The 20,091-nt window shown below is 53.6% G+C and overlaps 6 protein-coding genes across 6 annotated transcripts; 1 reads left to right on the plus strand and 5 right to left on the minus strand.

Annotated features, from left to right (window-relative positions):
- Positions 1-1,269: 1,269 nt before the first annotated feature.
- Positions 1,270-2,494, minus strand: CTAM01_06859 (uncharacterized protein; the record flags this gene model as incomplete). Its single annotated transcript, XM_060522885.1, has 2 exons — positions 1,270-1,421; positions 2,326-2,494. The coding sequence occupies 2 exons, from the start codon at positions 2,492-2,494 to the stop codon at positions 1,270-1,272; spliced, it is 321 nt and encodes a 106-aa protein (XP_060382387.1).
- A 569-nt stretch (positions 2,495-3,063) lies between these two features.
- CTAM01_06860 (uncharacterized protein) lies at positions 3,064-4,758 on the minus strand (the record flags this gene model as incomplete). The annotated part of the gene is made up of 3 exons (XM_060522886.1): positions 3,064-3,983; positions 4,037-4,433; positions 4,489-4,758. 3 exons carry the CDS (start codon positions 4,756-4,758, stop codon positions 3,064-3,066), a joined length of 1,587 nt encoding a protein of 528 aa, XP_060382388.1.
- Positions 4,759-7,616: 2,858 nt separating this feature from the next.
- CTAM01_06861 (6-phosphofructokinase) lies at positions 7,617-10,088 on the minus strand (the record flags this gene model as incomplete). Its single annotated transcript, XM_060522887.1, has 3 exons — positions 7,617-8,789; positions 8,845-9,309; positions 9,366-10,088. The coding sequence occupies 3 exons, from the start codon at positions 10,086-10,088 to the stop codon at positions 7,617-7,619; spliced, it is 2,361 nt and encodes a 786-aa protein (XP_060382389.1).
- Positions 10,089-11,250: 1,162 nt separating this feature from the next.
- On the minus strand, positions 11,251-12,197 carry CTAM01_06862 (uncharacterized protein; the record flags this gene model as incomplete). The annotated part of the gene is made up of 2 exons (XM_060522888.1): positions 11,251-11,683; positions 12,079-12,197. The coding sequence occupies 2 exons, from the start codon at positions 12,195-12,197 to the stop codon at positions 11,251-11,253; spliced, it is 552 nt and encodes a 183-aa protein (XP_060382390.1).
- Positions 12,198-13,027: 830 nt separating this feature from the next.
- Positions 13,028-15,168, plus strand: CTAM01_06863 (RNA polymerase II mediator complex component SRB4; the record flags this gene model as incomplete). The annotated part of the gene is made up of 3 exons (XM_060522889.1): positions 13,028-13,302; positions 13,364-13,678; positions 13,830-15,168. 3 exons carry the CDS (start codon positions 13,028-13,030, stop codon positions 15,166-15,168), a joined length of 1,929 nt encoding a protein of 642 aa, XP_060382391.1.
- A 985-nt stretch (positions 15,169-16,153) lies between these two features.
- Positions 16,154-19,537, minus strand: CTAM01_06864 (SNF2 family domain-containing protein; the record flags this gene model as incomplete). Its single annotated transcript, XM_060522890.1, has 3 exons — positions 16,154-18,262; positions 18,312-19,104; positions 19,200-19,537. Coding segments are annotated over 3 exons (3,240 nt in total), but the record flags the coding sequence as incomplete, so codon positions are not given.
- Positions 19,538-20,091: the final 554 nt, after the last annotated feature.

Below are 20,091 nucleotides of genomic sequence, written 5' to 3' on the forward strand. Positions count from 1 at the left end.
TTTGGGCCGAATTTGGGATTTGAAAGTTTGCGGACGGCAGTATTCTACAGACTATGATATTCTGATGTCAAACTTTGTGTTTGGAGTTGCATGTGCGGCGTTAACAATGGATGCCCTATCGCGAGCCCTTGACGATGGTCGAGAATGCCCAGTCAAATAAGGTAGAAACGGAAGAAGATGGGGAAAATGGAACAAGGCTCCAGCGATCCGGGAATCAACGATGCAGGCTACGCTACGTTGGGCTGGGCCAACAAAAAGCAAACGGAAAGATGTCGATAGGTTACGACTTGCAGCTGGAGACGGGCGAAGCATATTGGTAAGGTAAGGTTCGGAGCAGATGGTGATTGATGACGGGCAGCTGATGGTAAGCCGAAGGAAAGGCATGGAAGATGCAGAGAAAGGCGATCTTGGGACTTTTTCCGTCTTCTCATTCAGTCAAGTCGTCAATCATCCACTTGATTGCATCGGGAGGCATCCACTTGGGCGCTGGCAGTGGCAGTGGTGCAGCTAAGCTGAGGAGTTGCTTCCTGGGCATTCATTGGGCTGACAAGAAGAGGGCAAATGGGCGCCTGGTTTCTCACCGATCTCTGGTGCCCAATGACTGCCTGCCTGCTTGACTTGTGACTCGCAGGCTGGTTGCAGGAAGTATACTTTACCACTCCGTACAGCGAGAGGCATCTTGATATCCCGCATCTCTTCTACAGCTTGAGTGTCCGCCCGAGGAAGCTTAGATGTTCCGGAGTGGCCGTTGTGGAAGGAGTCAAATCTGGGTACGTAAGGAAAGTATCGATGTGATAGAAATGGCCTCGACTCCTGCCTCGCCCTTCTCTCATAACCAAGAAACCTTGCTTTACTTACTTTAAGATACCGCAAGGTACGGCAGGCGAGATAGAAGACACGCCAGTCGAGGCCGTCACTTCCAGTCCTTGAGGTGTCTCTTTATTGCACACAGACAGCCTGGTCCGGCTGCTTCCACCAACGTTCCATCGTGTCTCTCAATGACACCCCAAGTTTAGGATGATGGAGCTCTGTGTCCCTGGCAAGTCCGCCGCCAAAGTACGCATGAAGTTGGCTTGAGAACCCCCAAGACCTGATTTTAGATCATATTGTACCTCTGCTATTGCTTGGGAAGTCCGGTTGAAACAGGGGACGGCGAAAGTTAGGAAAAGCTCCTAATTGTGGAAGGATGGCGGGAAGACGAAGCTAAGACGATGGGAAAGTGGAGCTTAGACTGGCTGTTGTCCAACTTTTCTCGCTCCTTCTTTCCAATCATTCTTTCCCATCCTCTATCCACCAGTCATCGTCACTCGTCACCATGTCACTGTCACAAGCACACTCTGGATTTCCAAAAGGCAAGAGGGGACGGGAAAGCTCTTGACAACTCCGTCTACACAGTAACTTGACAGCTGCTCGCGCCTTCCCTGCATTTGGCAGTACCGTCCAGCCAGTGTCTCCCCTCCCACCTTCCCTTCGGACCATTCCCCTCCCCCTCCTCTTTCCCCCTCCATCCGCTGTGCCCAGCCCCGTCACATTCGCACCTGCTCTGAAAACTCATCGCCAGAAAAGGCACTGACGCAATCCTGCATCTACCCCGGCCGTCGCTCCTTCCCTTCCACTACTCCGTATGTACTGCATTGCCGCATTTCACCATTCACCTTACCTTGACCTTTCTGTCGGCTCTGCCCCGCCCTCTGCCCACTTTTGCTTCTCCTTCTTACGCCAAGACATTCCTTGGACACCAGCTGTAAAGACAGAAAGAATCGCTTGCAATTCGTGCTTGCCGTCCCATGCGATGCCACTTATGGATTCCCGACAACTGCCGGGTCTTCTCCCTAGAACACAAATTCATCCTGTTCTGTGCCTAATGTTCCCAGTTCAACTAGACACTTTCCATCATCACGTCGCATCCGTTCGTCTTGCAAACTGCGAGCTGCCTTACATTGAGCACAACCAACTTCTCGAGGCTTGACCTCCATCGCAAATGAACATCCGGGAACAGCTCCCGCCCAATCAACACCGTGACCGCAGAGGAAAACTTCGGCAACTGAACAGTCTAAGCCATGTGTCGTCAAATAGTTCCCGTCAATTCTCCGCAGTTAGGCTTAGGTTCGGCTCTCACCGACTGTGCCAGGATATCGCTGCTCCAGTCACAGCCTGATCGTCAGGACCGACCCATCACTCACGCCCAAGGACTTCCACAGTCTGACTAGCTGGTAGTTACGAATATGCTCGCCCAGTCTTCCACCCAAAGCTCACTCTGAAGGGAAGCCAAGAGAGGTCGCCTTTGATTCGCCCGCTTCCTACCCTCAATCCCTCAATTCGGACCTTGGAGACATGCCGGAACAGCCATCCCTGATTGGACCGTCCCGTCGTCCCGGAAGACCCTTGAGAGAGACATGCCATCACCCGGGCCGTCCACGCGATGCTCCGATATGGAGTAGCCTCCCATACCATCTTGAGACATGACCTGGTCTTCATACACCACAAATTCCATCTCTGCCTTTTCGGGACGACTTCAGCCTTGAACACCACCCTTCTCCGGTAGCAGCGAGCTTCGTCTTGACTTGGCACTAGTCACTGTTGGAACATGATACTCTAGTTCCATCTGAAGCTCTGAATCCCCCGGACGTCGACCATCATGCGCTCGCCATGGTTCGCTGCACCCAAGGGACCCGAGTTGTGTGAATATCATTACGAGTACTGAAGTTCACTCTCTCACTATATCGAGCTCGACATACTTCAGGTCTTCCGACTCGATGCCAATCTTAGCAAGTTCGCATACCTTCTCAATTATTCATGCCCCAGCTTGCGCACCACGAGACACATGGCCAAGTGTTTGGGTACTCCCAGAGTCACGCAGGGATCGTTTGGTCGTCTAAGCCGGCAGCAATCAAATTGGACACGGAGAGACGACTTGCTAAAATCGATGTATATTTGACACGCCCTGACACAATATCACTGGACCTGCAGCTGCCCTCGGGCAAGTGCCTTTGGCGCGATTCGATAATATCTTTAATCATCATGGTCGTTAATCACTACGTGGCTTCATTATTCACGGCTTCGTTACTTCTTTGTTGCCGCTTCTTGCGCCTCTCTCCAGCCTCCGATACTTCTTCTCGCTTTATTTTGTCCTGTTGCGTCCATTTCTCTCCAATGGCCCTCGCCAACGAGCTCGTATCTTTCGCCTCCATTGGCTAGTTCTTGCGGTGCGGTCGTATCCACCGCATCTGCCTCGAGTATTTCGGTGCCGTGTTTCTCATTCGGCGTCTCGGGACCCCACGTCAAGTTTCCGAATTCCGTATATGGGCCCACTCCGCCTTCGCCGTACGGTCCCATTTGAGCAACAGCTTCGGCTTCCTTCAGACGAGCTGCCTCGGCGATCTCGGCTGCCCGTTGCCGCCTTCTCCGCACTAGAAGGAGGATGATACCTCCAGCAAGCGCAACAACCCCACAAGAAACGCCGATCCCTATGCCAGCCTTAGCTCCTGTTGATAAGACAACTGGTTTCGCTGTGGCCGTCGATGAAGCTGAAGGTGTTGCTGTTCCCTGGGGCTCCTCTTCGACAGCCTTTGTTGCGTTGAAGCTGGGGACTACCACGGCTTGTTTCCAAAGACCATCTTCAGCATGGTATAACTGAACCAGGCTACCGTTTGACTGGTACCATATCCACGCTTCGCTAGTGTCAAAGTTGCTTGTTGTCGCGAAAGAGCCACTCGCAACATCCGCAGCAGGCCAGAGGCGCGCATCCTGGTCGGGCATAAGCTTCCACTGCCAATCGATGTTCGACATTTGATGCAGCTTCGCGTCGGATCCCAGGTAGAAGATGCTGCGTACATATGCCTTATCCACCGTTGCGCCTAGCGAAGTCAGATTACTTGCGAAAGCCGGCATGGTGAAGTTCGGAGTAAGCGTCGAATCGAGGTGGATATCGGCTGCTTTCGTCGATTCATTTGCGTTCCCCAGGAGTGGGCGAGGCAGTGTAGCTTTGCGATGGTCAGCATGTAAATCACTCACAACAACAATGGGGAAAACGGACCAAGATGCCACGTCTCGTCCTTGAAAAACCTCGATATTTCGATATTCTCCGAGTCTCTGGGAAAGACAACAGACATGTTGAACTGCCCCGAGTGTACCGATGTCAAGGCCATTCCTCCTACGGGGTCCTGCGAGATTGGCCCCTGCAATTTCCAGTCGGTCTTGGTTGTGTACGATAAAACGTTGACTGTCTTTGCTTCATCGTGGAAGAAGACACGATACCCGTCATCCGCACCCAGTAGCTCGACGGCTAAGCCGGTCTGGTTGTGTATGGAGTCGAGTCCGGCCGTTGCGGAGATGACGTACTCGCCCTTGATGGCGTAATGGCCTGTATCGAAGTTGCAGGTGAAGTAGCCGTTCACAATGGAGTTGTCCTCGGCCTGGTAGAATATCGAGGCCTCAATGGAGAGGTCAGTTGCGACGTTTCACATTGTGAAGCCAGAAGAGACTTACAATTGTCGTCTTCTTCGGCACATCGTACCATCCAGCAGCGGCAATAGAGGTGCCAAGTCTCGGCTTTCTCTGGAGAAGAAAGATGTTGAGCCCATCTGTTGGCAAGATGGGCGTGGAGTTACTATTGCAAGCGGTGTACCGGATGTCGCCCGTCGCAGGGTCTTGCAACGCCAGATGGGGGCTCAGCTCCGTCCACCATGCCGTAAGACACGATACTGGGGAGGACAAGACGAGCAATACCCCCAAGAGAATTCCAAAGGATCTCGCCATTATTGACAAGAATGCCACATGGAAGCCGGTGAACGTAGACGGCTACGGCGAACGACCGCCAAGACTATCCTAGGAAAAGTCTGAGTTCTTGCTGAACGCGATTCAACTTCGCAAGAGGGACTCGGTAATCTCGATAGGCCGGGACCTAATAGTCGTGGTGGAAAGTCGACACGCGCAAAATAAGGAGACGCAAAGGAGTTGGTTGCCGCTCAGACTCGGGGATCGCTGGGTTTATCACCATCAGCCCCATGCAGTTTTCCGGCGGGGATGTATTGAACCGGGCTTCCGTGATGCTCAGTTGCATTTCAATCCCAAGTCGGGAAGCTCAACCGCAGCAACCTGACTTGCAGTAGCGTGACCCCCGGAAGAACCTACAAGGCAAAGGGTCCCTTCGTTCTGCCTCCACGGACGACTTGAAAGCTCGTTGGCTCAGAGACATTTTCAGCCCGTTTGTTGATCTACCCATGTCGCTGACACAGCCATCGGTCTGGGAAGTCGCGTGGGGCGTTCGGGGGTAAAGACCGGCCATTGGACAGGCAGGCAACGCTTATGAAGAAGACATTGACAAATAAGGCCTATGCCGCGACCAAGGGACTTGAACAAAGATACCAGCCAAGCCTAAAGTGTGATAGAGCCCGCATGGGTTTGGCTTTAAGAGTTCGGTTGTGGCGTTGTCGGTAGGGCTTGGTGTGCTTGCAGTTTGCTTGATCCAGAGCCAACAAGATGTCAACGCCCGTATAGGTACAGCTGATCACGACAACGGCGGTTGACGAGATATCGCCATGTGCGGCTGCCTAGGCCTGAGGACTATGCCGTCAGCACAAACCTCGAAGATGCCCTCTCGCTCATCAATTCGTTCCCTGGAAAGAACACTTGCTGAAAGGCGACGAAGCTGATCTACAACTCTCTTAGTCTGTCAAGGGGCACAACACAACAGAACCAACCTCCTCGTGAGCTATGAAAAAGGAGTCAAGGACCGAAAACATGGGATATCGCCCAGGGTTGGGGGCCAGAAAGGCCTTTTTTTTTCCCCAATGGTCTCTCGCTTCGGTTTACCTCCTTGGAACGAGCTTAAAGCCTGCGCTGCAACCCCAGCCCGCAAATCTCTCCTCCGAGTTTAGGGGAAACCACATTAAGATGGGGTGGGCCACAACCACTCCATACAGTACATCTCGCAGGTGGTGCTTACTGAGCGCCGGCCCTTCCCCACCGCGCGAACGACCAGGTTCGCCCTAAACCTTGTGGCTTTCATCGTCAACTCTAGTCTCGCGGGCGAGCGAGCCTACGACCATGCAGTCGTGCGATATCTCATTCCTTCGGGCTCTGACGGTACTTTGGTTTCTAGTTTGAGGCTGGAATTCGAGACGGGGGAAAATCATTCCGCTGAGTCCCGGAGTTGCCCATACGAAAGGCACAGACAATTTGGCCACATGTCTCCTCGCGCCTAGTAATCAACGGCCCCCAATCCGAATCCTTCAGCCGCAGAGAGCCTGATTGTTCACTGGTGAGAGGGGCGAAGTAGAGACTATCTTTGCTTCTTTTTGCTCACCTCCAGATCCTCAGCGTTCTCGTCTATTCTGACTGAAAACCGGAAACTCCTCTGACCACTTTGGCAATTCCATGGTCAGAGATGGACCGCTACGCGCTCAGCAGCGGCTGATTGATGCTCATTGAATAAGGGGCCAGTGAAATCACTTCACATCACATCAATACCAACCGCCCCTTGTCACTCTTCTTCTGACATCAGCCCAGCGCAGCATTCACTAACTTACCCAGGTAAGCTTATCTATTGTGCCATCCGGATTTCAGCCACTTTCCAAACGGGAAGGATTTCCCCTCGTTCGTTTCCAAAGGGGGGGGGGGGGGGGGAAGAGGTGTGCGTGAGACTGTGAGTGAGGTCCATTGGAGCCTCGGGCCACTGACTCCCGTCGCCATGTGGCCAACGTTAACCCGTAGCCTACAACGGTGTATAACCTGGTTTCCCCCGGCTCCGGGAGATCAATGGTTCTTTGAGATGACGATTCGGACTGTGTTCGGATAAAAGGTAAGCGGATAGATAGGCTATCATGACCCAAGATCGCCCGTGAGCCAAACCTCGATCAGTACGTAACTGGCTCGATGAAGAAACCACTCGCAGGATTCAGCACACATCTTGAAAGTTCGCCATTGCGAGGCTTCCAGGTTCCGGGATCCGAGAGCATGGGGGGACACATGGGAAATGGGACGAGAAGTGCGGATGGAAAGGGCTCATAGTTCATCCGAACCGAGCCATATCCGTTCGCCATCCATAATCCCGTTTTGTCTATAAACAATTCTCGTTTTGTACCTATCTATCCGTACGAAGCGTGGAATACGCTTTCATCTGTACCTGCACGGCACCCACAATCTCTCGGACTGATTCTCCACGCCTCGGACTTGGGATGGGCGGCCGTTGAGACTATTACTAGTGACTAGAGTCTGGACGGCTGTGAGGTTCTAGACCAAGGTTCCTAGGGTCGGAGATGTTGCCCCGAAACGGGTTCGATACTCTTTCGCTTTACCACGGTAGCAAGGTTACAAGGTCGAGAGGGCCTGACGACCGGGTCACCTTGAAGACGGAAAAGTTCAAAATCCCACTCCAGCCAGTCTCACGGGCCATGCAGTGCGGGGAGAGGGAAGCGATATCGTCTAGTCTAATAGAAAATGCATTTCATCAAGTTTCCCTAGGTAATAATCAAAGCCAAACCCCGACGCGCCACATCTCCCCAGCTTGAATCAAGTAGCACCCTTTCCTTTCCCATTGTATTTAGTTTTTTTCTCCTTGTATTAAAGTAGCGCTTATTCGCTTGCACCTTGCCAATTGCCTCTTGCGGTGACTCTCAATCGTCAAGGCCTCTCTTGACGTCCTTTGCCTTGAGGCCGGTGATTGGCTTTTCCGGTGTGTGGTGGAGAGGTCTGCCGGACAACATGTTGACCACATCGCCCATGTGCGCCCAGTGAACGTTCTTGGGCCGACGGTTCTTCCAGTCCGTCTCGTGGTCCTCGAGATCCCAAATGGGCGTAAATGTGACGCTGGCACCCTTGATACCAATGACAGAGGCGCTCATGGGGTCCCTCTTACACCTGTTATGCGACTTGGGACGGAACTCCTCGAGGTGCTGCATGCACTTGATCGCCAGTCTGACGGCACGACATCTGTCCATGGGCGAAGGAACGCCACCCTGCTGGACGTGTCCGGGGATACTGTCGCGAGATTCGAATCGGCCGCGTGCCTCCTTGCGGATGATGTCTGCGATGAGCTTGGCGTTGAACACATCGTCAGCCTTCTCGTTGATGAGGATCAAGCGTCCAGATGACGACTGGCCCTTATCCTTGGAGAAAATTTCACGGAGATGGCGAACGTCAGCGGCCAGCATCTCGAGGTCCATGCCCTCCTCTGGCGTGTAAACAGCGCTCGCGCCGACGCTGAGACCGGCAAGAGTCGCGATGTATCCAGACTTGCCACCTTGTGTCTCAACGACAAACACGCGGCGACGCGTGGCGGAAGCGGACTGCTTGATCTTGTCGCAGTACTGCACAAGCTCGTTCAAGCAAGTATCGGAACCAAGAGAGTATTCTGATCCAGGAACGTTGTTGGAAATCGTAGCTGGCAGGAGAACCATGGGAATGCACAGAGAGGGGTAGAGCTCTCTGGCCTTGCGCAGTTGCGAAACGGCGTGATAGGCTTCGAAACCACCGACGAGGAACAAGCCATCAAACTCGTACTTTTCAATCAGATTGGCAATGAGCTCCATGCCCGACTCTGCAGGAAGTTCTCGGTTGGTACCGATTTCCGATCCTCCCTTGCTGGCCCAGCTGTCAACCTCAAGCCAGTCGAAAGGTCGCACGGCACCGACGGGCTTATCGCCATGATGCCTAGCGAATCCGGCAAAGCCATTGTGAATGGCGACGGGTTCATGGCCGCGCGAAAGACAGTAAGCAACACCAGCGCGCACAGCAGCGTTCATACCACCAGCAGGTGCGCCAACATTGATGAAGCCAATCTTCATTCTCTGCGAAATTGTTAGTTTCCCGTTTTCTCTTGTAATCGAAGCTCAATTGACAAACCTCCTTCTCCGGCAGATGGTGGTCATCCACTCTGACGTTTGTGGTCATCATGTAAGAGCTGAACATCTCGGCAAACTCAGTGTCACGGAGGCCCATTGCCTTTTCGAACTGCTTCTCGTCAACCGCCTTTGCAACCTCCTTGGTATCCTTGACAGCCTGCATCAGTGGCTTGCGGCAGATTTGGTTTTCGTTGATGGCGATGAAGCAGGTCTCGGTCTCGGGAGTGGCTTCCAGAACGGCCTTGACGGCCTCTACACCCTGGAGGGTAGCCAGCATTCTGTCGTAGGCGACGGCCGTACCGCCACGCTGAACGTGACCGAGGGTTGTGATGCGGGTGTCCAGAGCAAGCCCGTTCTTGTCTGCGAGCAGGTCCTTGACCATTTCGGATGTGATCTTCTTGCCGTTGCTGTCGTTGGCGCCCTCGGCAATGATGACGATGGTCTTGCGCTTTCCAAAGCTTCGGTGCTACATCCTGTCAGCGTCGTCTTGACTACTATTAGTGCTAGGTTTTCTGGTCTTACTCTCTTCACAATATCACACATTTCTTCCTCCCAGTTCTCCTCCCTAGGCTTTTCAGGGATGAAGATAAAGTCGGCACCTGTCGCAACGCCGGCCATGAGAGCCAGCCAGCCGCAATGGCGGCCCATGACCTCGATAACGAAAGCTCTCGAATGGGACGAGGCCGTGGCTTCAATGTAGTCGACCATTTCGCAGATGCGCTCGAGGGCAGAGTAACATCCAATGGTGGCATCGGTACCTGACATGTCATTGTCGATTGATCCAACCAAACCAACAATGTTGAGGTGTCTGTAGGGGTCAACCTGCTCCTTCTTGAGCTGGCCGGAGGAGACGAGCTCCTCAATCAAGGAAGGCCATTCGGCGCGGAACTTGTCAGCACCAGTGAGGGAACCGTCACCACCGCAAATAATCAAGGCATCAATTCCGTTGAGAATCATGTTCTTGGCAGCAGTCAAACGACCGGGTCGTTCGTAAAAGGCCATGCAGCGGCGGGTTCCAATCAGAGTACCGCCCTGGCCAAGATAGTTGCGCACATCACCCCATTCCGCCTTTTTGATCTGGTCTCCGCCTACTACCAAGCCTTCGTATCCGTCGTAGATGCAGTAGGGTTCACATCCCATGTGAAGCGCGGTTCGGACTACGGCGCGGACGACACCGTTCATGCCTGGGGAGTCACCTCCCGAGGTCATGATGGCAATCTTCTTCTTGGCAGCTGTGGGAGCCATGGCTGCGGCGGAGAGTAGCTGTGGTGGTGATGTTCGTAGGTTGTCGAGGCCTCGGAGTCAATGGGGGGAGGGAGGCGGAGGAGGGCGGAGGTGACCGTATACAGGGTCTAAAGGTCCGTCGGTCGAGATTTGGCGTGGAGGGGATACTCTACGGAGCTGGAGGTAAGATGTTCAAGGGATGATGGTACGAGCTAGCCGGCCGTGTGCGGAATCAGGGAGGGAGAGGCAATAGGAATGTGAGGCAGAGAAGATGGAGGAGGGAGGGAGAGTGAGAGAGGAAAAGATCATGAAGTTCCAGGCGAGACGAGGCAGGCGCCAAGTGCTTGGAAGAAGCTGTGTGGTGGTTGGAGCTTGGACGTGGAACAGGAATAGGTCGAGGGGGGAAGCTGCGAGACACACTTGGCCGGGCTTGGAGGGGGACGCCGCAGAAAAAAAGGCCGTCTGGTGTGCCAGATAATTATAGCGTGGGACACCGCACGCTTCGCACTGCGCAAAAGACGACCAGACAGGTTTAATGGCGGGGGACCAAGTTCGCCGGAGCCACTTTGAAGCACCCGCACCTCGAAAAAATAGCAGAAAAATCACACTCGGAACGGGGGGTCAGATGCCTTAACCTGGAAAGTTACCTTACCTCACTGGACCTCAGCTCACCAAACGTAGGTTCCCTACCTGGTACTTACCTCGAGGTAATCCACCCATGATTCGACCCCTCCATCCTCCCCCAACAGCGAGCCCGCGCAGTGACGTTGAGTGCCCTCCAAAACAGCCCGCCCAGCTCTTATCGGCTCCTTATCTTGGCGCGGGGGAGCTTCAGGTCAGCCAAGCCCACCTCACAGAAATAAAACAGTCCAAAAGCCGCAGAGGCCGCACAGCATCGTCACAGGAGCAGGGCACCGGTGTCACAGCGAGCCTATGGAAAACCGTTCACGTTGCTGAATCAGGAACGATGCAACGGTCTTACTGGCCAGCCCGGTCACAGCGGACTACCTAGGTATTACTTACTCGACGTGTTTCTTCAGCTGAACCTGCTGCGGGTAGTCGATCAGCGATGTGTTGCAGAAGCTTCTCCAACCGCAACCGTCTACAATGGTGCTGTCTGTCCACCTAACTCGGGATGGCTGGCTTAATCGCTCATTTGCTGCGACAATAGCAGTGTGTCAAGCTATTTCGCGCTACACCCATTGGTGAGTGAGGGAAATACTGGGAATATTGCAACTGGAGTCTCAATCCGTCGACTGACTGGTGACTGGTCTCCTTCGTGTGTTTTTTTCTCGCTCTTACTCCGGTCGCCGGTGAGGGGTTTAAACCACCAAGCAAGGTTCAGTCGGCCTCTTCCAGCGTCCCATCTCGGGCTTATTCTGGGCTCCTTGCACAAGTCGCACCAAAATCCACCTGAGTTGCCAGGTCCAGACTTGCACCAACTTACCAATGGATCCTTTCCAATTGCCCCTCCATCGAGCTCCAGTGCGGGGCTGGCCGACGGCCGGTGCAAGAACTCGATGAGAATGTCAGGCAATCCATGAGGTGGGTGCTGGTTTGTCTGCACGCCTCTTTTTATTAAAATCAACAACACAATACTACGCAGAGAAATATACTTTCGCATGTCATGGTCTAGACATACCTGGCCCATTCCCCATATGCCCGCTTACTCGTGAGAGCGCTCCATGCTGCTTTATCTAGGCTGCGCGCCTGTACCTCTAGCTCTATGTGAACACCCAAACTACATTCATTACTTTCCTCAGTTGGTCCATCAGCCAGTGACTCGTTCACAGTGGAGGTCCCGTCTCTCACAGGGATGCAAGGATTAACCTCCGAAGTCCCGGCGACGGCGACGACGGTGAATCTTTCAGATCAACATATCAACTCATAAGTCGTCCGATATCTATACTCAGCCAAAGTGGTGCAACCAGACACCACGATATCATCAAGGCGAACTCGAGATATCTCGGCCTCATTATTCAACACTTCCGCCGAACCTTGCATTTCTTTCATCGCGACCAACGTCACCGCTGAATACGTGGTAAGATCATGAGGACTTTGAGCTGTAAACAATCCGGAATCACGCAAGACCAACTTCACTTCACTTTGATGTTTTCCAGCCCTGAACATTGTGAGCTGGACGTCATCAGGTGTGGAGTTGCCGGTCTGGCATAGCCCGCATTGAGTTAAGCCTCATCGTCGTGTTCGTCGACTCAGAATTGCCGGTCGTCAGTCAGACTGAGTCGACGGTGATCGCACACACTTACACAGCACAAGTCATGCTAGAGTCCTCGATGCAGCGTCTCTATTTGGCAGCGATATCTGAGTTAAGCTTCCAGATCAGTTGGATCACCCCCGAGAAAGCCGAACCACGGTCGCGCACGAATGCCGAGATGACCTGCTTCCGATCTTCCCGTCGTATACCTACAGACTAGTTACTTTGCAATGAATCTGCCATGAGATTCCGAGGTCCCTTTGTCCGATCAGTTCTCTCTTAGACCAAGCGATGATATTGAGTATTCTCATGACTGCTCGCAAGCCTATGCGATGACATCAGGCACCTTAGATCTTGGCGCATCCCACTAAGTGCAATTTGTAGCTGAATCAGGAGACTATGGATTTTTTTCTGTGAGTCTGATTTAAATTCGAGAGGTGTGGCCGACACGGTTAACTGGCAGTGAGTTAAACTCGGTCATGCTCGGTGAGTTGGTAGCTTCACCGAAAATGCGCACCCTTTGGTCGCTCGGTGGAGCTTAGACCGGCTCGGTGGCTCCAACCAATCCATAGCTCTTGCTCTCATTCAACCACCAGCCTTGCACTACAGCCTTACCACCATCCGCGACGCAAATTCCCTTCCACGCCATGCAGCCGTCCTGCGCATTATAGTTTCCTGATTCCACAGCCTCCGAATCTCTGAACACACCCATTCAAGATCGACGCGCGACCCCGAATTGCCCGCCATGGCGTCGGGCAGCTCCATGCCCTTCTCTTCCCTCCACCCCGTACCCACAGGCGATCGCAAACCAAAGAGCCTCGGCGAGTTCATTGCCCGCGTACAGGCGGAGCGTGGCTTCCGAAACGTCACCGAGGAAAGTCTAAAGGAGGAGGTCGAGAACAAGAAAAATGGCGTCGGCGAGGTGAAGGAGGAAGACACGACAATGGCCGAGGGAGACGAGGAGGACGAGGAACCACCAGATGCCGGCGCCGCGAGGATGGAAGTGCTGAGGAATATTGAGTTGGTACTCCCAGAGAAACGTCATTTTCCCGGAAATTCTTGGCTAACAGTGCGTCGTCAGTACCGCGCAAAACGCGGCTTTAATGACTCTCGACTTCGTCTCATTATTACTCTCGAAAGAAAGCCCTGCTCAGGCAGGTGTCACACTCTCTCAGCAATTGCGTGACTGGACCGGCATAGGAACCCTCGGTATTGCGAAGCGCGAAGACAACGAAGAACAGAAGCAAAGGGATGCCGAGAAGGCAAAGGACAACCGCGACGTGTCTCTGGGTTTGGCTTTGCTCGACATCGAAAAGACAAAGGAGTCGGCCGACAAAGCGGCAACCCACTTGAGCAGGGAAGTGGAGCGTGAAGCAAAGTATTGGGGCGAGGTGCTGTCAGTACACCAGGCGGGATGGTCTATGTGCAGGCTGCCTGCGGAACGACATACGCTTGGCGTCAGATTCGGATTCTCAGAAGGCAGGTGACTCCGTCCCCTCCTCGAGTATCGGACAAAGCTGACCATGCATAGCATCACCTGAATTCAGGAATAGCAGTCTCGCGCCATTGCGACGCGGAGATGACGGCTCGGCGCTTCTCCAGCACGGCCGCGTCGGTTCCGGCTGTCAACGCCTCGCCATCACCGTAAGCAGATCGGGCGAGCCGAGCGGCCGTCTTGCTGTTGGGGCCTCCGTACCGGACTCGGCCTTGCTACCAGATCGCGTCCTCGAAGCCCGCAATACCATCTTTGCACAAGAGCTCTGGCATGAGCTTCATCGTGAAGCACACTCCCTCGCCTCGTACGGGGTCCGCGCGGATAACAACTCCATCAACTTCCACCCCAGCTCAGGACCAAGTTTGACGCTGGAGCTCGAAACTCTGGAGGATAGCGCCGCCACCGTCGGCGCATCGCCCGACAACGTCCTTGCCGAAGCAACACATCTCGGTCTACACATCATCCTCAGCCACGCTCATCGCCTAAACGAGCTACAACGACTGCGGCCAACGCCCCCTCACCAACGTCGCAACCAAACACAAAACCAGTACCACCTCCTCAGACCCATCATCGCCAAGATTCTCTACGACCGCTCCGTCGAGCAAGTCACCAGTTTCGCCGGCGACCTCACCCGCGTGCTACGACAAGCCGGGGTCGATGCCGCCTCCTTCACCCTCAACACCCCTCCCTTCCCGACGGCCGAGCTGAAAAACACGTCGGGCGGTGCCTCCAACCGGCCCAACGCCTCACAAGCACTCACAAACATGCTCACATCCCCGGCAGACTTCCAGATCGAGCTGACCCTGACCCCGACCTCTCGCCTCCAGATCCGCGGCCGCACATTCCTTCTCCCACTGACAACAACACAATTCCAACTCCAACTTCTTCCCAACGTTGCAGCAGCGACAGCAGCAGCAGGAAGCGAACCGTCAAACGGCGAGCAACCACCCGCGCCGCCGCCAAACACCCTGCAATCCTCCTACCCTCCCTCTCGCGACCCGTACCCAGACATCGCCTCCGTCCAGCTCTACATCACAAACGCAGCGGCCCACGCACTCACAGACCATGCAATGTCCCTTATCCCCCCGCCGCAGCAGCCGTCCAACCCGTCTACGCCCCCTTCGGAACCCGCCCCGGCGGAGTGGATCAAGTCCGTCCGCGGTACCGCCATCCGCGATATCGATACGGAAACGCGCGAGATCCGCTTCGATATCCTCAACAGCGGCCCCGAGAGCCGGCCAACGCTGCAGATTGGCGCCGCCTGGCGCGCGGGAGATAAGCCTCTCCTGCAGCGCTGGTCTTGGGCGGCTGGTGGCGACCCGTCGTTATCGTCGTCGCAGCCTCATGTCAGTGACATCGTCGCCGCTGTTGTCCAGTCCAGAGAGGTTTAGGAGACTACCCTGGTCCGCCTATGTAGGGAGGAGGTCAAGGCTTGGTTCCTCAACAGCGAAAAGAACGAATGAAGCGAATGAGAAGCGCCTCTTCGTGCTTCGGGATCATTGGGGAGGCTCATTTCTCGACGGAACTATATTGCCCGGTTTCTAGTAGTCTCGTCATCTATCCATGCCAGGAGGGTTAGTTAGCTAAAGGATGCATGGTGGTAACGAGGCCAAGGTAGGGTGGTCAGCTCCGCCCGCTGTCATCAATAACAACAGTCGTTTACAACATACTCGATAATTATCAGGATGCTTCTCTACTTCTGCCAGCCTTGTTACTGGGCTAGCCTTCACAATTGAGGAGCGACCCCGTGTCGTTGATCAACGGGACCGTTGATACCAGCCTGGATACATCACGCACATATTTATTGCAGGGTCACACATAATTCATGATGAGCAATAGTATTGGTGATCTCTGTCGATCTAGCGATCCTTCCTGTTTCCGTGAACGAACTTCGCATACCGAAAGGCAGCTGTATCGTCCTGAGCCTAGCCCTGGCCCTGTACCTGTACCCTAGACGCCTCATGGGATTTGTGACAACAAAAGAAAAGAAAAAGAAGATGAGGTGACCGGAGGAAATATCTCCCCCCCCCCCCCCCTTTCCCATCCTAGTCACATTTCCGTGGTGTTGGCTGTGAAGCCTATCTTCTGTGCCCATGTCTTCGTCATGGGTATACTTTCCCCCTTGCCTTGTTTCCTGTTCACCGTAGTGATGCGGATGCAATAAAATGCCAGTCGTAAACGATTCGTAATACCTCCCCCAAGACCATTGATTAGAAAAATGCCTCCTCCGCCTCGTAGAAAGAACGAGATCTGGTGCAAAAAAGTCACAGAAGAAATTGACTTCCGATCCAGATAGTCAGAGATTGTGTTGTGAACCTCCACAAACGAGACTGGGAACTGGATTGTGAAATCGAATGTAGATCGGTCAATCCTCTCTCAAAGATTGAAAAGAAAACGCAGTTCAGTCATGCTGAGGCCAGCCAACTTCGCACCCTCACGCTCGTCCAAAGCTGCATCCACCGTCGCCCTTTTCTTCTCCTGAAGCTGGACGATACGATCTTCAACCGTTTGTTGAGTCAGAATTCGGTGCACCTTCACAGGCTTCTGCTGGCCAATGCGGTGAGCTCTATCAACGGCTTGCATCTCAATGTACGGATTCCAGAAAGGATCCATAATGATGACCTGCGAAGCCGCGACGAGGTTGAGACCAGCGTTTCCGGCGCGCAGCGACACCATCATGACCTTCATGCTCGGGTCGTTCGAGAAAGTGAAAGCAGTGTCATCACGCTGCGCCATCGACATCTCTCCTGTGTAGCGGCAATGCTTGATGTTTAGACCTTGCTTTCTGATCGCGACCTGCAAAAGATCCAGCAGCATAGTCCACTGGGAGAAAATGATTGTCTTCTCGCCTGTCTCCTGAATCTTCTTGAGAAGTTCCACACAAGCTCTTGTCTTGGATGAAGCAAGCCAATGGTGACTCAGGTACTTTGTGTAGTCCTGCCAGGCACCAGCATTCTTCTTGGCATTCTTTCGAAGCGTTGCCAACTGGCTGCCCTTAATCTTCTTCAGTCTCTTCTTCGACTCCTTACTTGAAGACTTTGCAGCCTTCATTTTGCCCTTTGACTTCCTCTTCTTGGGCTCGGTCGCCTTGGGCTTTGGCGCTAGAGACCCTGACAGCTCGTCCTCATCATCACTAATGTTAGCGTAAGCATCAGGAACGACGAAGCCTTTGAGATCGCCGTTCTTGTCGGCGTCATCTGCATCGGCATCGTCTTGCTCCTCTTCTTCTTCCTCATCATCATCGCTACTCCAAACGGAGCCTTCAGACTCTTCATCCTCAGAGCTTCCGCTAGCAGCTTCATCAGGCATGTAGACCTTCTTGAAAGCTGAAAAGGTGATGATGTTCGTCGGGTCTAACGTGCCTCTGCAGACAGCGCACTTGACCTGGCCTTCGTCTTCGCCATTTCTAATGTTCTCACGCCTAGCGTTGTCAACGTGCTGCTTGAGACATCCCGCACAGAGTTCGTGCCCGCAGGGTAGTGGAATAGTCGGGTCGGGCATCATGTCGTAGCAAATTGGGCACTCAAAGCCCTCATTGATGGCGTCAGCACTCTCGAGAGCGCGAGACTTCTCAGTGAGGCGTTGAACAACCGCTCTAGATAAAGTTCTGACGCGACTGAGCATATCGTCATCGACTTCAGGCACTGCATCGTCTGCTTCAAGAAGTAAATGTGGGTGACAGCAAGTCTGACGAAGGCGGAGAAGTAACACCAATACATGAGAATAGTGCTTGCCGAGAGTACCCTTTCGCAGGTACTTGTTGATCTGCACCTGCGACTTGGTCTCTAGATCAGTGTAGAACTTGCGCTCGTCCTCGTCCAACTCTGCGTAAACCACCTCCTCGGTTTTCTCCGGAAGTTGCAAAATGGGCTTTCCATCAATTTGCGAGGTCTTGGTCCGGCGTAAGAGAGTCGCCTTGAGGAGAACTTGCAAGTTTCTCATCGCTTGGGCCTGAGGGTCACCTTTCTTCCCGAAGAGCACTCCAAAGGCGCCGCGGAACTTAGACCAGTCGCTGTATGGCTTGATTCTCAGGAATCTGTAGAGAGAATAGAGCTCGTCAACGCCGTTCATCATCGGTGTACCGGATAGGCACCAACGATGCTCGCTTTGCAGGTGGGAAGCGGCCCCAGCCGCCTGCGCCTTGTGATTCTTGATCTGTTGGCTTTCGTCCAGAACGATGCGATAAAACTTCGAGTAGTCTGGATGGAACAGGGAGACAGAGCTTGCCAAGTTGGGGTCGGTCTTGGTCAACGCAGGACGTCCATCCAAGTCCTTGAGCCAAGCAGCATACTTCTTCCTGTCCGAGACGAGGGTCCCATAGGTGGTCAGGACGACATCGTACTTCATCAACTCTTGGGCTTTCGTCTTTTGAGTGCTGTGATGGATGTATACCGTCAAGGCATGAGGCGGGCCACTCTTGAGCTTCTTCTTGATCTCATCTTCCCACTGTCGAATCAGGGATAACGGGGCCACAATCAAAGTGGTCTGTCAGGGAGTGTTAGCACCGTATGAAATTGAATGGGAGCAATCCTACCTTGCATGTTGGTTTGGTCGACTTTTGTGACACCATGAGGGACAGAACAGAAATCGTCTTTCCCAGGCCCATGTCATCGGCCAAAATACCTCCCTTGTTAGTGCCCTTCTCTTGGCGCTTCATCCATGTCAACGCAACTCTCTGGTGCGCATAAAGAGGGTATCTCATGGCTTCAGGAGTTCCCTCCCGATCTTCTTCGGGGATGTCCATGCCGGCGTGCACATTCCGCAGAAGTGCCTCCACTTCCTCTTTGGATCTGCGAGGGTCATTGTTAATGTCCTCCATCAAGGAGACAACGCGAGCATCCAGCGGGTTTCCGGAGCCGTCGGTAAGGTCCATGAAGTTGTAGTTGTTAGCTCTATTGATCACATCAGAGGTGCTGAGAGAAGATCTGTTGCCGAAAGGATATCCATTCCGACTAGCTAGCTGACGGTTCATCATCTGGCTAGCCGGCGTGAAGCCAAGGTTCATGTCGTCCTCGTCGATGTAAGAACCCGGCATCCGGGGCATAAAATCTCCGCCAGGGGTTGAAGCCATACTCGAAGAAGAGCTCGCGCTGGCATATCCCTGGGGAATGCCAATGCTGGGATTGAGCCCGTTGGCATATCCAGTGCCATATGCGCCTGGGGGATGGCGGACCACAGGAGGAGGATAAGGAGGCCTGGCGTCGTATGAATTGGCCTGAGAGAAACTGCGAGGAGTGCGTACCATTGAGGCCATTCTACGACCTCGTTCCTGTGCCTCCGCTTGCTTTGAGCGCGACATGAACGATGTGTGTACATCATCATCGTCCCTACCAAATTTGTTAGTCCTTGCATCAGAAAACGAAGAGTCATTTGCCGCCCAGACCTAAGCTCAACCCAGCAGTGGAACATATTTTGTACTTACCCAGTAAGGTCGATGACTTGAGACGAATCATCTATGCGCTGAGACTTGTTCCGGCCTGAGTTGGCCTGGCCAAGAGACTCATATCCGGAACCGAATGCTCTCTTCTTGTTGAACGGACTGATATGACTTGTCGAACTACCTAGATTGGGCACAGGCGGTTCAAAAGGGTTCCAGGAAGCCGAGCCGGCAAGAGCGGAACCCGAGTTAGGCATGGCGTATGCGTTTTTCGAAGGTTCCTGAGAGGCGTTTTGGGACCCGGGAGATGGTCTGTAGGGGACGTTGGCTGGAAGAGTGTCAGTTTCACAGAGGTTTTTATCAGTGTTCCACGTGACCAAGGTACTGATAAATCAGGTAGGCTGAAATACGGCTAGATCGAAATCATGTTCGATCGTGGATAGGTGTGAGGGGTTGTCTGGGATGGGCCAGACGGTAATGACAAGATCAATAATAGACAGGTATTCTGAAGGCGGGGGGTCTTGATGGAGCTCAGGCCAGTGTAGAGAGTTGGGTGAGGAATGGGTGAAATATGAAAGGCCCAGGTTATTTATGATGTGAGCCTGCGGAAGGCGTAGGAGGAAGAGGAAGGCGTCGACTAGGCAGGAGTAAGGCAAGACTGGGGGTTTTCGGGAAGGCAGGAGCGGCGCTGAGAACACTGCCTGCCTTATGCCCCCAGATCTCGGACAGTCATAGATATGAGAGCTCCACGTTTTCGTTACTTCTTCGCAATTCGATCGAGTAGCTTGAAAAACACAAGGTTTTTCAAACTACCTTAGCAAGCCTGAGGCTGTCATTCCCATCGGCCAACACGCTTGTCATGACCACGAAATGATGGATAGACAGGCCAGACTTCCGGTCGGCCTTCCAACCCTGGCATGCTGATCGCTTTTGTACT

This window comes from Colletotrichum tamarilloi (genome assembly GCF_030869305.1).
Source record: "Colletotrichum tamarilloi strain Tom-12 chromosome Unknown Scaffold_20.1, whole genome shotgun sequence".
Classification (NCBI taxonomy): domain Eukaryota; kingdom Fungi; phylum Ascomycota; class Sordariomycetes; order Glomerellales; family Glomerellaceae; genus Colletotrichum; species Colletotrichum tamarilloi.